At 45.6% G+C, this 17388-nt stretch overlaps 1 protein-coding gene across 2 annotated transcripts in view; it reads left to right on the top strand.

The window, feature by feature from the left end:
* LOC132397709 (cytokine receptor common subunit gamma-like) overlaps window positions 1-14060 on the top strand; it is a 56255-nt gene extending 42195 nt beyond the window's left edge. Inside the window, exons 6-8 of one of the 2 annotated variants that reach the window (XM_059976480.1) lie at window positions 5463-5553; window positions 9600-9641; window positions 13240-14060. In XM_059976480.1, coding sequence (XP_059832463.1) covers window positions 5463-5553; window positions 9600-9636 — 128 coding nt within the window. In that variant the 3' untranslated portion in view covers window positions 9637-9641; window positions 13240-14060. The remainder of the gene's footprint in view (window positions 1-5462; window positions 5554-9599; window positions 9642-13239) is intronic. The other variant, XM_059976481.1, reaches the window with a different exon arrangement.
* Window positions 14061-17388: the final 3328 nt, after the last annotated feature.

The raw sequence follows: 17388 nt of genomic DNA, 5'->3' as shown, positions 1-17388 counted from the left end.
AGCCTCCACTATGGCCTGGGCTTCTTTCTCCACTGCGGAGTGCCGAATTTCAGAGCCTTGGAGGGTGCGAGAAAAGAATGCTACTGGTCTGCCTTCCTGATTAAGGGTAGCAGCCAGAGCGAAATCGGAGGCATCACACTCCACTTGGAAGGGAGCGGTCTCGTCCACTGCATGCATCGTAGCTTTGGCAATGTCCGCTTTAATGCAGTTGAAGGCCGCGCAGGCCTCAGCAGAGAGGGGAAACGAGGTAGACTTGACCAGGGGGCGAGCCTTGTCTGCGTAATGGGGGACCCATTGGGCGTAATAGGAAAAAAACCCCAGGCACCGTCTGAGGGCCTTGAGAGTGGTGGGAAGAGGGAGCTCTAACAGGGGGCGCATACGTTCGGGATCAGGCCCAATAACCCCGTTTTCCACGACATACCCAAGTATAGCAAGGCGGGTGGTACCAAAAACACACTTGTCCCTGTTATAAGTAAGGTTCAGAGCTGCGGCCACTTGGAGAAACCGTTGGAGGTTGGCGTCGTGATCTGGCCTGTCATGACCACAGATGGTGATGTTATCCAGATAGGGAAATGTGGCCTGCAGTTGGTACTGGTCCACCATCCGGTCCATTTCCCTCTGGAAGACAGAGACACCATTCGTGACACCGAAAGGGACGCGCAGGAAGTGATAGAGCCGGCTGCCCGCCTCGAAGGCGGTGTAGGGGCGGTCCTCTGGGCAGATGGGGAGCTGGTGATAAGCGGATTCCAGATCTATTGTCGAGTACACCTTATACTGAGCAATCTGGTTGACCATATCCGCGATGCGGGGTAGGGGGTATGCGTCAAGCTGCGTAAACCTATTGATGGTTTGACTATAGTCCACCACCATCCTATTTTTCTGCCCAGTCCGAACAACAACCACCTGGGCCCTCCAAGGGCTTGTGCTCGGCTCAATGATCCCCTCCCTGAGCAGCCGCTGCACCTCCGACTGAATGAAGGCCCGGTCCCCCGCGCTGTACCTCCTGCTTTTGGTTGCCACAGGTTTACAGTCGGGGGTCAGGTTGGCGAACAGCGGTGGGGGAGGGATCTTGAGAGTGGAGAGGCTGCAAGTGTCGGTAGCGCAGCTGTTGGCCTGGTTCTGGATGGGATGTGTGTGTCCGTGTGTGTGTGTGGTCAGTAGCGGGGTATGTGAAGAAGTCCCACAAAACTGAGGATTCTTGACAGTGAGTGGTGGGAGGGGCCCGTCGTATACCATGGTCACACTTTCGAGATGGCTCTGGAAGTCCAGCCCCAATAGCACAGGTGCACACAGATTAGGCATGACCAGCAGTTCAAAGTCCCGATATACTGTGCCTTGCACCACCAAAGTCGCTACACAACCCGCCCGGATGTCTGCGGACTGCGACCCAGAGGCCAAATGGAACCTCCGACTGACCGGCCGCGTTGCAAGTCCGCAGCGTTGCACTGTGTCCGGGTGAATAAAACTCCCAGTGCTGCCCGTGTCAAACAGGCATCCAGTCCAATGCCCCTCCACCTGGATGTCCATCATGGATCTTGCAAGCTGGTGTGGGGCGCTTTGGTCGAGAGTCACAGTGGCCAGAGTTGGATCGCCGTCGGGGTACCCGGTCAGCATCGGAGGGTCGGGGGCGGGGCATGCTGACGCCGACAAAGATGGCAGCTCACATCCGGGGTACCCGGTCAGCATCCGAGGATCGGGGGCGGGGCGTGCTGACGTCGACAAAGATGGCCGCCCACATCCCGGCATGCAAGATGGCGGCCCCCATGTTTCACCCGCAGCGCTGCACTCCGCTCGAGGTTGAGACTTACAGACCTTGGCGAAGTGGCCCCGCTTTCCGCAGCTGGAGCAGGTCGCTTCTCGCGCTGGACAGCATCGTCGAGGATGTTTCTTTTGGCCACAGAAATAACAAAGCACGAGTTTCTTACGGGCCACAGCCGTGGTCTGGGTCGGGGAGCTCGTGGAATGGCGACTGGCGGCGGCGTTGGCGAATTCGCTCCCGGGAGCCGGCGGTGGCAAGGTCTGAGGCGTCCACGAAACCGGCGGGAAATCGCGCGACTGGACAGCGTCGGCGTTATGCCGCGCAGCTTCTAGAGCGTTGGCCTTCTCTATCGCCGAGCTTAAGGTAAGATCCGAGTTCTCCAGCAGCCGCTGGCGCATGTACACTGACCTCAGTCCCGTCACAAAGGCGTCTCGCACCAGCAGCTCCGCATGCTGTTCTGCCGTGAGCGTCTTGCAGTCACAAGCTCGGAGTGTCTGTAGTGCTCGGAGAAACTCAGCGCACGATTCGCCAGGCCGCTGTTGCCGGGTAGCTAAGTGATGTCTTGCGTAGACGGTGTTCACCGGCCGCAGGTACTGTCGTTTGAGGGCGTCCAGTGCCCCTTCGTAGGTCGGCAGGTCCCGGATAAAGGAGTAAACTTTGGAGGAGACCCTCGAGAGTAGGATTCTGTGCATAACGGCGGGTTCAGTCGCACGAAGCTCCGCCAAGTACGATTGGAAGCATGCAAGCCAGTGTTCAAAAGCGAGAGCTGCGTCAGGGTCTTGAGGGTCCAAATCCAACCGGTCCGGACGCAAAACGGGTTCCATGTTTTAAAACTTCCAGTCAATAAAATTGATGCACCATCAATAACTCACACTGAGACGTAGGCGAGATATCGGCTTTTATTGACTGGAAGAAGGAACCAGGAGTGAGTGTCTATCATACAAGGTCCTGGAGACTGAGGCCGATCTTCAGGCCGCAGGTCTCCTTTATACAGGGGCCTGTGGGAGGAGCCACAGGAGCAGTCAGCAGGGGCGTGTCCCGACAGGCACATAGTTCACCACAACAGCGTTTTCGAGAGTGTTTTTTATGGCCACAGAAATAACAAAGCACAGGCTTCTGACGGGCTGCCACTGTGGTTGGGTTCGGGGAGCTTATGGAATCGCGACTGGCAGCGGCGATTTCGCTCGCGGGAGCCGGCGGTGGCAGGGTCTGAGGTGTCCACGGAACCGGCAGGGAATCACGCGACTGGACAGCGTCGGCGTAGTGCAGCGCAGCTTCCAAAGCGTTGGCCGTCTCGATCGCCGAGCGTAAGGTAAGATCGGAGTGTTCCAGCAGTCACTGGCGCATGTACACTGACCTCAGTCCCGTCACAAAGGCATCTCGTACTAGCAGCTCCGCATGCTGTTCTGCCGTGAGCGTCTTGCAGTCACAAGCTCGGACGAGTGTCTGTAGTGCTCGGAGAAACTCGGCGCTCGATTCTTCAGGCCACTGTCGCCGGGTAGCTAAACAATGTCTTGCGTAGACGGTGTTCACCAGCTGCCGGTACTGTCTTTTGAGAGCGTCCAGTGCCCCTTCGTAGGTCGGCAGGTCCCGGATAATGGAATAAACTTTTGGGGTGACCCTCGAGAGGAGAATTCTGTACATAACGGCAGGGTCAGTCGCACAAAGCTCCGCCAAGTATGATTGGAAGCATGCAAGCCAGTGTTCAAAAGCAAGAGCTGCTTCAGGGTCTTGAGGGTCCAAATCCAATCTTTCCGGACGTAAAACGGTTTCCATGTTTTAAAACTTTCAGTCAATAAAATTGATGCACCATCAATAACTCACTCTGAGACGTAAGGCGAGATATCGGCTTTTATTGACTGAAGAAGGAACCAGCAGTGAGTGACCATCATATTACATCCTGGAGAATGAGGCAGATGATCAGACCTCGATCGCCTTTATACAGGGGCCTGTGGGAGGAGCCACAGGAGCAGTCAGAAGGGGGCGTGTCCAGACAGGCACATAGTTCACCACAGTTTGTAAACTTTTATCACTTCTTCATTCGGAATTTCAGCTCTATTGCAGCTCCCATCAATGCACTCACCAGAAAGGCCTCTGTGGGATTGCATTGGACAGACAGAGCGGACCAAGCATTTTCGGAGTTAAAGAGACGGTTCACCACTGCCCCATTGCTGCAACACCCAGACACATCATAGTCAAGGTGGATGCATCCAGTGTTGGCACTGGAGCTGTCCTCTCTCAGCACTTCTGTGGATAGCTGGCTGCACCTTGTGCCTTTCTTTCCCATTGATTGACTCCGGCCAAGAGAAATTACAACATTGGGAACCAGGAACTGGCAGTCAAGGAGGCCCTGGAGGAATAGTGACACTGACAGGAGGGAGCAGAGCATCCATTCTTGGCCTGGACAGATCACGAGAGACTCTCCCAAGTTCAAGTTGCAAAGAGACTCAACTCACATCAAGCCCAGTGGGCTCTCTTCTTCATATGGTTCAATTTCATTCTCACTTATTGTCCCGGCAGCAAGAATACGAAAGCTGGTAGTTCGAAGGATCTGAGGACAATGCCGATCCAGAGCCCGTTCTTCCTCACTCGTATATTGCTGCTCCTGTGATCTGGGGAAAAGAGGCAGAGATGAGGTCTACCCAACAATCAGACCTAGTCCCAGGAGGGGGACCTCCCAACCGGCTGTTTGTCCCTGCTGCAGTGCTTTCCAAAGTTTTGGAATAGGGTCACTCCTCCCGTCTGGCTGGACATCCAGGAATTCAATGGACCCAAGAGTTTATAAACAGACAACTTTGATGGCCACCTACGTCCACGGCTTTGTATCTATCAGTCCCACCTGCGCTTGGAACAAGACGTCACGCCAACATCCTGGGGGTCTGCTGTATCCACTGCCCCGGTAGCACCCCTCAGTAGCTTTCAGCACTGGGCTGCCCCTGTCTAATGGAAACACCTCCATTTTGGTCATTGTGGATGGATTCTCCAAGGCTGTCTGCTTCATTGCCCTCCCTAAGCTCATGTCGGCTCGCGAGACTACCACACTCATGTGTTCAGACTCCACAGCTTCCCTCAAGACACGGTGTCTGGCCGTGGGCCACAGTTCACGTCCCGATTTTGGAAGGCTTTCTGCTCTCTTGTAGGAACCATGGCCACCCTCTCATCTGGTTTAAACCCCCAATCCAAAGCCTGGTGTTGTTTGGTGAGGATTTCCAGGATTTAGACCCAGCAACAGCAAAGGACCATTAAAGATCCTCACCATCCAGACCAGGTTGTCTTTCTGCAGCTCCAGCGGTCAGGAGGTGGCGAGGCCTGTGGTCCCACACCACCAGGATTAATAACAGCTACTTGCCTTCAACGAGTCAGTTCTTGAACCAGCCAGAAAATCCCTAATCTGTACAGTTTAGCAATACTAGGACTACTTTGATCAATTTGGATTAAAATGAACTGATTTCCTCTCATTATGCTGTCTTGTAATGATTGTGTACAGTTTATATTTAATATACAGAATGTTTATCTTCTGAGTGCTGCTTATGTGATGCTAGTGTCTGTGAAAGCTACAAGTGAACATTTCATTGCATCTGTACATACATGCATAAAAATTCAGCTGGACTTGGACTTTGATTTCGATGTTTTCAATTCAGACATATTGAGGTAGAACCTTGGGTTGAAACTGAAGAAATAATGGACGACTCTTATTTTTCAGAAGATGAGCAAAGTTTCAACCCATTGGAATTACTTGCCATTGTACCAGTTTTGGTTACGTTTGTATTGATAACATACCTAATATATAAAAGGTGCGTGCAAGTTTAATTTGATCTAGTACTATGGTTACATATTGTGATGCTTCCTTATGTGATACAAGGCACTGGCTTACTACTTAATGTGCCAAGTTGTTTTTCTCTGTGATTCATGGTGAAATGCTTTTTGCTTCAATCAGCTCAGTCTATGCTTGAGTGAAAAAAAAATTATTTGAGAGGGGGAGGAGAAGGGGGAAGGGGAAGAAATGTCTGGCAGATCAGTTCAGTGGAAAGACAAACAGCTAGTATTACAGATCAATAACCTACTGCAGGGCTGATGGGTTACCACATTTAAAGGACATTCGAACAGGTACATGGATAGAAAAGTTTTGAAAGGATGTCAGAAGCAGTATCAAATATGACCACTAACATATGCCACAAAATTTGTTGTTTTGTGGCAGCAGTCCAGTACAAGACATGCAATGTTAATACAAGTTACAATAGCAGAAGAGGGACATGGGTTTGCATAACAAAGCACAGCACAAGCCCAAGAAGCATCTTGTCATCTTCCATGGATATGTTTCAGCTTTCTGGATCTAACATAAATATCAACAGTTTTGGGTAACTCACTTCCCTTTTTCATCTCAGAATTGTCAGTTTCTGCCTGTGGTCATCTATCAGTGATATTAGACCAGAAGACATAGGGGCAGTATTAGACCATATGGCCCATCAAATCTGTACAATATTAATTCAGTTCTTTTCTTCTCACTGATCTGCTTTATATTTCCTAATGCTTGATCTACATTTCACAGCGTTTACATATTCCTTTATGTTCTCTTTTGACACACTCTTACTAACCCATCTATCAGATGACTTCATCAACTACATCACCAAGGTAATCCTGATTTCACCCTTTTGGTGGTATTTCCTTTGTCCTATCTCATTCCATACACTTTACAAGTTAAAACAAGCTCTGACTCAGTTCTGACAAAGGGCCTTAGGTCAGAAGCACTAACTCTGTTTTACTTTTCATAGGTGATACATAACTTGCTGAATTTACTTATGCTGCTGGCATTTAGGGCAGCAATGAAATTTTTCCATCTCTGTCTGTCCTTAGTCATCTTCTCTTTTGTGACCCAGGCATCCCCATTTCTGCCTCTACAGCACAGCACCAAATTGTCATTGGCCTCCAATATTTCCTCTGCCCGTCAGGGATCCAATGAAGTGCTGTTCTGCTGATGGAGTTGGCCTCTCTTCTCATCACGTGCCCAATTCATCTCCAACGTTTCCTCATGATGATTGTGGCCATGTTCTCTTGGTGACACTGAAGGAGTAGGGTGTGGTTAGATCTTTCTTAGCCAGAAAATATGGAGGATCTTCCGGAGACTCATAGTGTGGAATGACAATAGCTTGACAAGGTAACTCTCTGTCATGCAAGGGTATGGACATAACACAGCTCTGGTACAGCTTCACCTTGGTGTGGACACTGTACTTGGTCAATCCCCTTATGTTGCTCATTGATCTGAAGAAGATTTTATCTTTTCTGAGTCTGCTCCGGATGCTGTCCTTGGTCCCACCATCTTGCCAAATGATGCAGCCCAGGCAGGTGGATCTGCTGGTGCTGGTTGTCAACACCATGTGCCTTGACGGGAGAAGGAGATTCTACATTGAGGGTCATGGTCTCGGTCTCTATCTGGCTGACTGAGTCCAGCCTGTTCACCAAAGGTACAGAGGTGCTGAGTTTTCTCTTGCATGTGCTGTTATGTATGTGACCACTCTGGCCTCTACCTTTTGACCCGTTTGGCATGGGTAACCCTACCAAGATCCAAAGCACAAAACCCTAGCTGTCCGGGTCTTTGAGGCAAGCTAGCCTCCAAACCATACGACAAGTTTGTGGTCCTCTTGGAAATTGCTGAATATTATATTTTATTTCATATTCATATTTTCACCTCAAACTTTATTTTTTAAATAATTCTTTGTAATTGTTGAATGATGTTTGATGTTGCTTGTTACCCCAAAACACTCCTGCAAATTTCTAACACATGTAAACATATATGGCAAATGAAGTTTATTCTTGATCCTCAAATATTTTGTTTTCGGCATTTTTTTCATAATCATAAGTCTGTTTTGATTAAGTCCTGCTCAACATTTTTCCTAGACCAGTATAATTCTTAAAAAAATAAGGAAATTTTAATTGAAAATGCAAGGCCCAGCAGCAAAGCACTTTGTCCTTTGTCTCCATCTTAGTTGGATGTCCAAGAATTGTATTAATTACATAAAATTCATAACCTGGCCTCCACGTCTACAAGGAGCACTGCCACAATAAAGCAGCATCCATCATCAAAGGACCCCACACTCTCTTCTCACTGCTGCCATTGAGAAGTAGGTACACTAGCCCTAGGTCCCACACCACCAGGTTCAGGAACTGTTTTTACACTTCAGCAATCAAGGCTCCTGAGCCAGTGTGGGTAATTTCACTCACCTTTGCACTGAACTGCTCCACAATATATGGACTCACTTTCATGGACTCAACTCATGTTCTCAATAGTATTTATTACATATTTGTTTATTGGTGTTATTATTTGTTCTCTTTTGTCATTGCAGTTTGTCTTATGCACACTGTCTTTGTGTGTGGCTTTTCATTGATTCTATTGTCTTTCTTTGTATCTACTATGAATGCCCACAAGAAAATGAATCCCAGGGTTGCTGCTCACAATACAGTCAGCGATTCAGGACAGCTTTTTCCCCTCTGCCATCTGATTCCTAAGTGGACATTGAAGCTTTGGACACTACCTCCGTTTATTTTTAATATAGAGTATTTCTGTTCTTGCATGTTTTTTAATCTATTCAATATACATAATTGATTTACTTGTTTTTTTTCTTTTTGCTAGATTATGTATTGCATTGAATGGCTGCTGCTAAGTTAACAAATTTCACATCACATGCCGGTGATAATAAACCTGATTCTGATTCTGAAGTGTCGTCTGAACAATGCCTTATGAAGCCTCTGCATTACATCTTTGCTTTTATGTTTTAGTCCTCTCGAAATGAATGCTAGCACAGCATTTGCCTTCCTCACTACCGATTCAACTGCAAGTTGATTCAACCTTTAGGGGATCCCAAGTTCCTTCTGCACCTCTGAATTCCGAATTTACTTCGCATTGAGAAAATAGTCTACGCCTTCACATCTTCAACCAAAGTGCAGGACCTTATGCTTCCCTGCACTATATTCCATTTACTATCTTTTGTTCCTGCTCTGTATTTTTCTCTTTAAAATACTGGTATACTTCCACTGCTCCCTGTTTCTAATAGAACACTCTTCCTCCCCTAATTATGTATTTCCTTAATATCTGCTCCAATTTATTTCTTCTATACGTCTGTATTTGTTTCCTTCATGGCCAAGGATCCCTTCTCCTCAAGTAGGTGAAAATTTCAACTTTTATTTCAGTGGCACGTAATCATTTTACAATTCACCTTCATAAAATTAATGACATTTAACACCTAGCACATGGATGAAATACAAACGGACAGATGTATGGGAGGGAAGATTTAGATTGATCTTGAAGTAGGTTAAAATGTCAGCACAGCAGTGTGTGATGAAGGACCTGTGGTTGAATCTTCTATGTCAGCTGACCTTTGCCATTTCCTATTTAAAAAGATGACCCAGCTAAGATTATATACTAACTACTGTGGTCAATCTGTTTATGGCTTCCTGCCCTCCAGTACAAGCACATTTAAAACCTTTAGATATTTAAATATGTTATGAAGGGTCACAAACAAGAGAAAATCTGCTGATGCTGGAAATCCGAGCAACACACACAAAATGCTGGAGGAAACACAAAGTACACTGCAGACGCTGTGGTCAAATCAACACGTACACTCAGCAGGCCAGGTAGCACCTGTGGGAAAAAGGACAGTCGACATTTCGGGTTCTGAAGGGTGTCTGCTTTGTTTTACTGCATGTGGTTTAACTTCTTTTTAAACTGAATTTTCTCACAAGTTCAGAAAGTATTGTTTTTCTGATGTAAAGCATAATTCCCAAAGACTGGAATATTTATATTTTATTTGCTCAAATAAACTTATCTCTGAGTTTCTCTTTGCAGGTGTCAGGATTTCCGGCGGAAAAGTAAAGGTTTTTAAAAAAGGTGAGTCTCGGTGCTTGCTTGCGATTTTCACTGTACAGGACTTTAAAAGCAGCAAGAAACTAATTATTAGTTAATAGGTTATTGGCTAATTAATTATTAGCAGCCAATAGAAAGAAGGTTGGATCAGCTGGAGTGGTCATTTTGAACTGGACCAGTTTAGGAGTGGAGAGGATTCAGTGTAGAGGTTGGGTTAATGGCCCAGGTTCTTGGGGAGAGAGTGGGGGCTTTGAAAAGACAAGTCTCACTGATTGGATAGTCAGAGGGAACTTTGTCGAATAAAAGGGAGGCAAGTTTAAGTGAACACAAGAGATTCTGCAGATACTGGAAATCCAGAGTAACAGCAACACCAACACCTGGAGGGACTCAGCAGGCCAGGCAGCATTAATGAAAAGGAATAAAGAGACAATGTTTTGGCCCATGATCCTTCAGCGGGACTTACGAGGTTCTTAGCCTGAAATATCACTTCTTTATTCCTTTCTATAGATACTCCATGACCTCGGGCATTCTGAGTGTGTTACTAAGTTTAAGTGGGGTGGTCTTTTGGTGCACAGGCCTTTTAACGTGGGATTGGGGAACTGAGGTTGCAGCTCCTCACTCTGCTTCTTTTGTCACAGAGTCATAGGATGATATACCACAGGGACAGGCCCTTAGGCCCATCACATTTGTGCGGGCTTTTTTACCCATGTACACTAATCCCATTTGCTAAAATTGTGGCTCTATCTATCTAGGCCCTGTCTGCTTAAGTGCCTCTTAAATTTAGTGATTTACCTTAAATCTGTGATGTCTGGTTATTGATCTGTCAATAGAACAGTTCTTACTCAGTCAAGGATGTTCACAACGGATAGGAGTATCGTCACCCTCTATTCATGTGACTTACTATAAATCCATCTTTTATAATTCCAGAGGAATAGAAGTTAATTTGGTTGGGTACACCCTTAGCGCTGCCTATGGTAAAGTTAAGAAGTGGGATCTCAAGGTCTGAGTGACATTCATAATTCCAAAAAATATTTTGAATATTTTTAATAATATCAATGATTTTCCAGCCTTCTCATATCTGGCAGCATGTATGGATCTTTTGCAAATGTGATATGCCCTCTTCATACCTTAGAATATTCAGAGCACTGTCTACTCTGACCTATGTTAACGTTGTATAAAATGTTGGTGACACTCAGTCTGGAGTGTTCTGCCCACTTCTGGTCACCTACCTACAGGAAAGATATCTATGTGATTGAAAGAGTGCAAATAAAATTTACAAGGATGCTGTTGGGACTTGGGGACTTGAGTTCCTGGGAAAGTTTGAATCGGTTAGGGTTTTATTCCCTCGAGCGTAGAAGATTGTGGGGGAGATTTGATAGAGGAATACAAAATTATGAGTGGTGTAGATGGGATAAGTGCAAGCAGGTATTTTCCACTGAGGTTAGGTGAGACTAAAACCAGAGGTCATTGGCTAAGGGTGAAAGGTGAACTGCTTACAGGGAACTAGAAGGGAAACTTTTTCACTCAGAAGGTGGTGGGAGTGTGAAATGAGCTGCCAGTAGAAAAGGTGGATGTGGGCTCAACTTCAAAATTTAAGAGAAACTTTGACAGGTACATTGATAGGGAGGGTATGGAGGGTTATAGTCTGGGGGCCAGTCGATGGGACTAGGCAGATTACTATTTCAGCTCAGACTAGATGGGCCAAAGGACCTGCTTCTTTGCTGTAATGCTCTGATTCTGCTGAATTAAACTAAATCGCTTCTGCTTGGACAAAACACATCCCTCCATTCCTTGCATATTCATGTGTCTATGTAGCAGCCTCTTAATTGCCATTTTCATATCTGTTTCCCTGCTGACCTGCTCCAGGCACCATTTCCTAAGTAAAGAACAACCATGTGGATCTCTGTTGAACTTTCCTCTTCTCGCCTCAATGTATGTCCTCTAGAACCTGACATGGGTTGGGGGTAAGATTCTGACTGTCTGCACCAGGGGGTCCCAACCTGAGGTCCATGGTAGGGGTTGCATGGCATAAAAAGTTTGGAATTCCTGGTCTACGCTTATCTATGCCTCAGATAATTCTTTAAATGATCATATCTCCCCTCAGCCTTTGATGGTTGAGAGAAATCTTTCCAGGATTGTCCAACCTCTTCTTGTAGTTAATGCCCTCTAACTGAGGCAGCATCTCGGCAAAACCTCTTCTGGACATTTTGCAAAGCATCCACATCCTTCCTGTTATGGGGCCAACAGAGCTACACACAATGCTCAAACTGTGGCCAACCCAACATTTTATATGGTTGTGACATGATTTCCTTGCTCTGACCCTCAGTGACACAACCAATGAAGGGAAGTATGCCATAAAACTTCATTGCCACCCTTTCTACTTGCATGCCCCCTGTCAGTGAGCTATGGACTTGTACCCCAAGATCCCTCATGAACGATTGTGTCTAGGACCGTTTTCTCTTGAATGTTAAAAACTAGGTAGAAGGTGAATCAGTGTTCAGGGCATTGAGTATAAATTTGAGAGATTGTGATGCAGGACACAGGACATAGGCAAGGCATGGAGTACTTATTAATCATGAACAGGGGTTCCCAACCTGGGGTCCATGGACCTCTTGCTTAATGGTATTGGTCCATGGTATAAAGAAGATTGGGAATTCCTTCTCTAGAAAGAGTACAGAAGAGATTTATAATGATGTTACCAGTACTTGAAGGATTAAGCTATAGGGAGGTTAGATAAGCTAGGCCTGTTCTTTCTGGTACTATAGGAGTCTGGGGTAATCTTAGAATCATGAAGGACATAACTAGGGTCAACTCAGTCTTCATCCCAGGTTTAGGGAATCAAGAGCTACAGGGCATTGTTTTAAGGTGAGAGTGGGAAATTATTTTAACAGGAAGTGCATTGTTTATATGGAATGAGCCAGATGAAGTGGTTGGGACAAGTACATGGTAGGAAAGACTTAGAATATGGGCAAAATGGGGAACCTGGGTCAGCATTAGCCTGTTGGGCCAAAGAGCTTGCTTCTGTGCTCTGAGGGGTCTATTGTAATTCTTCCATTCTCTCCAAAAAGGGTTGTCCTTTTTCTGCACAATCCCCATTGAACTTACAAGCACTCAAATGCAAATTTTGGAACAAAGCTGCTTTATTGGTTCAGATAAGATTCATAGGCAGCACGATAGGAGAGATGTTAGCATAATGCTTTACAGTACCAGCAATCGGGGTTCAATTCCTGATGCTGCCTGTAAGAAATTTGCACATTCTCCCTGTGACTGCATGGGTTTCCTCTGGGGACTCTGGTTTCCGCCCACATTGCAAAGTATATGGATTAATAAATTGTGGGTGCTCTGTGTTGAAGCCAAAAGCATGGTGACATTTACGGGTTGCCCACAGCACATCCTCGGGTTGTGCAGATCATTGACACAAATGACGTATTTTACAGTATGTTTCAATGTATGTGTGACAAATAAAGTGAATCTTTAGGCTCCAAGATTCACCAAAGCTATTCTGAAGTGAAAACTAGAATTTAAAGAAATAGAGACAGAATCCCGGAGCCCGGGTGCATCTTGAGATGAATCCCACACCACTTTGTTACTAACTCAACGTTTTCTGTGTCATCTCTCACAGGAATCTTGTGAAATGATCCAGTCTCGCATCTGAAGAGTTTCAAAGGGCATCACGTCAGCAGGCTTCCGAAGGACAATGGATGTTGGTACTAAAGAACAACCTTCTCTCTGTGTTCATGGTTCAGAAGGCCATTGCTTCACATAATAGGTATTAGCGATTAAAAACAATGATGGCATCTCTCTTAGCATAATGACTTCATTTCTGTAATCACTGTGATGAATCCTTGTACTTTTAACACATCTGCACAGATCATCATCGCAACTCTTTCTGGTCTAACAGAAACTTGCTGGTGTTTATCCTTTACAGGCAGCTGAAGTTGAATGTTCTAACATTGCTTATCTTAAATCTTTTGGTGATTTTTATCCAAGTAGTGCATTCACATGTACGCTTCAAAAATGAAAAGGACAAAATGTCACAGCGTGACGCGCACAAAATGTTGGATGAACACGGCAGCTCAGGCAGCGTATCTGGAGAGGAATGGATGTTTTGGGCAAAAAAGCATCATCGTCCTGATAACCACCATCATCGTAATGTCGACTGCTTATTCCTTTGCACTGTTGTTGCCTGACCTGCTGCGTTCCTCCAGAATTTTGTATGAGTGTTGCTCTGGAATTCCAGCATCTGCAGAATCTCTTGTGGTTACAATGTCACAGCAAATTACTAATACATGTAAATGGATGTGGTGATTAAAGTTGATCCTAGATGTATTAATGTAGCAATTAACTAGTAACAGAATTTAAATAAATCAAATGCTTTGTCTCTGTTTTGCTGTTTCTGTTGACATATACATACTTTGATAATAAATTTACTTTGAACTTTGAACTCCTATTTTTGACTTTTTGACTTTTTTGAGTACATAGCATTTCTATTTTGCCTCATCATCAGTTCAGTGTCTGACCTAATCTTTTATCGCAAAATAATTCTTATGAGCCTCACACTTAGAACCAAAAAATGTGAAAATAAATCGATCATCCTCAGTGTCAGTGTTTCAGAACTGTTGGCTGACATTCTTTCAAATATCTCACCTTAAATCATCTTGGGCAATCCCATGGGGTTCATCACTTGTTTGCGCTTCCAGACTGAGGTGATTGCTGTATGCCGCCTCCCACAGGTACTTAACAAAGTAAGGTCAGGGCCCAGTGGCAAACGGTTCCAAGATGTTTTCAAGAAGGAGCTAGATAGGTACCTTATGGATAGGGGAATCAGGGATATGGGGACAAGGCAGGAACCGGGTATTGATAGTAGATGATCAGCCATGATCTCAGAATGGCGGTGCAAGCTCGAAGGGCCAAATGGTCTACTTCTGCATCCATTGTCTATTGTACACAGACCTGGCCCATCTACATGGCCTTAGTAGACATCACACTTGCAGATGCCCCCAACATACACAGATGCACACATATCCATGTCTTCCAGTACGTGCACTCACAAATGTAAGCCTGGAGTGGCAGAGCACATTCGCTGGAGCATATGGCCTAATTCTGCTCCTCTGCCTTATGGTCTTATGCAAACAAAGTCATGGCACTCACTTGAGGTCGGACCCATTTGAAGACACTCAAGTTGACAAGCACACACTTGCACACCTTCGTTTTTGTTTCCCCTCATGAGCTTATTCCCCATGTTTCCTAGTCTGTCCTCCTAAACCCTGTCGCTCTCAGTCCTCATTAATTTCTGGAGCAGTTTTGTTGTAAGCTGCAGTATGGGCATTACCTGTAGATGGCAGCAAATGCAAATTACATTTTCTTCCATTATATCAAGATTCAACATTGTTTAATATCATTTCCTGCACACAAGTGTAAAGGAAAACAAAATAATTGTTACTCTGGATCCTATGCAACACAAAAAAAAACCTACAAAACATCAGGAATAATGAAAAAAGGCAGTAAATGTAAATACATAAAATAGCTTATAAACATAAGCTGATTGTATGTCCATAAAGCAATACTAGGGTGTAAGGTGACTGACAGGAAATAATAAAGCAGGTGTTGAATCAGCCTTACTTTTTGGGGTAAGTAACTGTTTTTTGAGTCTGGTTGTCCTGGCGTAGGTGCTATGTAGCCTCCTCCCTGATGAGAGCGGAACGTACTGTCCATGAGCAGGGTGTGTGGGATCCTTCATGATGTTGCTGGCCCTTTGTCTGGCACCTTTCTGTATATTGCCCTTGATAGTGGTTAGGCTTGTGTCAGTGGGCAGTTTTGACTATTTGTTGTAGAGGCTTCCTGTCTGCCACGGTGCAGTTTCCACACGGAGCAATGGCACAGCTGGTCAAGATGCCCTCTGCTGTGCACCTATAGAATTTCATGACTATGAATGTGCAAAGTCCAGCTCTCTCAGCCTTCTTGCAAAATAGAGGCATTAATGAGCTTTCTTGACTGTGTAGGTAGGATGTGTTGTGGGACCACGAGAGGTGGTATATGATGTGCATTTCCAGGAGTTTGAAAAGGCTCGCAGTTTCCACTGCTGTGCCGCCCAATGTAAAGGGGGTGTGAGTTGTCTTGAAGTCAATAACCATCTCCTTTGTCTTGTTGACACTGAAGAAGAGGTTATTTGTCTGGCACCTGGCCTCAAGCTCTTGCACTTCCTCTCTATTGGCCATCTGATAGTTGTTGGTGATAAACCTCACAACTGTCGTGCCATCAGCGAGCTTTACAATGCGATTGCTCAGCTGCCTAGCGGTGCAGTCAAGTGTGAGCAGAGTGTAGAGCAGTGGGCACCCATGTTGAGAATGATGGAGTGGGAGGAGCAGTTGTGCGTCCTGACTACCTGAGGTCAGTGGTTAGGAAGTCCAACCCAGTGGAGTATTCAGGAATAGGAGTGTGTCCACCATGGTCTGTGGGACAGTAGTGGTGAATGTCGAACTGAAATCTAGAAATAGCATTCTGTCATAAGTGTCTTTGATTTCTAGGTGCATCAGGGCCAGGAGCATGACAGATGACATGGCACCCGCTGTAGAGCGATTCTACTGGTGATCAGTGTGGCAGGAGTGAAGATAAGAGTCAATGAGATAATGCCAATGACATTTAACCAAGATGCAGTCATGTCGTTTGTTTCATTGTGGGAATGATAATCCAGGGGCCCAGACTTCCATCAGGATATTGGCAGCAATATGGAAACTATGGGGAAAAGGGGTGGTGGTGGAGATACATCTCTATCAAAGGAGGAGTAAGGTGCTTTTTCCCTCTGCTGCAGGTCACCCTAGGGCAAGATGTAACACCTGCTTATCCCCCCAATCAGGGTTATGTGAAGCCATTGGAGCAGGTGGTGGATGGTCGTATGGGCAGCTGGTATATATCGCACGTCCTGGTTATGTGACCATTATACCAGGGCAGGCAATTTCTGAAGAGTATCGATAATGGCTGGGGTCACCTGGATTGTAAAGACACTGCCCATAAGGCGATGGCAAGCCACTTCTGGAGCAAAGTTTTCCAAGGGCAACCATGGTCATAAGACCTTGATCGCTTGCGTCATGAGACACGGCACATAATGATGATGACGAATGGAAACATTTCTGAGTTTAGTTTTGTTCTCATTGTGTTGTTTCTTGAAAGTAAAATGTGCATGTTGCATTTCTAATGCTATGTGCCTGTGATGCTGCTGTAAGTAAGTTTTTCATTGCACCTGTGCATAATTGTATATGGACAGATGACAATAAATTTGACTTTTGACTTCTGCTCCAGTGACAGAACACACGGGGACATGACATTTTGAACAGAACCATAAGACTTAGGAGCAGAATCGGACCATATGGCTCATTGAGTCTGCTCTGCCATTCCAATATGGATGTTTTATTATCCTACACAACCCCATTCTCCTGTCTTCTCCTCATACTCTTTAATACCTTTCAAACTCTACTTTAAATATACCCGATATCCTGCCCTCCACTGCCATCTATGACAATTGATTCAATGGAGTCAATACCCTCCTGCTAAAGAAATTCCACCTCATCTGTTTTCTAAAGGGATATCCTTGTATTCTGAGGCAGCACCCACAGGTCCTAGACTCCCCTACTATAAGAAATAGCCTCTGTATACATCCACTAGGTCTTTCAATGTTTAATAGTGAAACCCCCTTATACTGGGCGTCTCTGGAAAACCGGCTTGTTTGCCCCTCACTAAGAGCCTCTGGGTTCCGTGCCGATAAACCCGCATT

The sequence above is a fragment of the Hypanus sabinus genome, chromosome 8 (assembly GCF_030144855.1).
Source record: "Hypanus sabinus isolate sHypSab1 chromosome 8, sHypSab1.hap1, whole genome shotgun sequence".
Lineage (NCBI taxonomy): Eukaryota > Metazoa > Chordata > Chondrichthyes > Myliobatiformes > Dasyatidae > Hypanus > Hypanus sabinus.
This window is presented reverse-complemented; position numbering and strand designations above follow the sequence as displayed.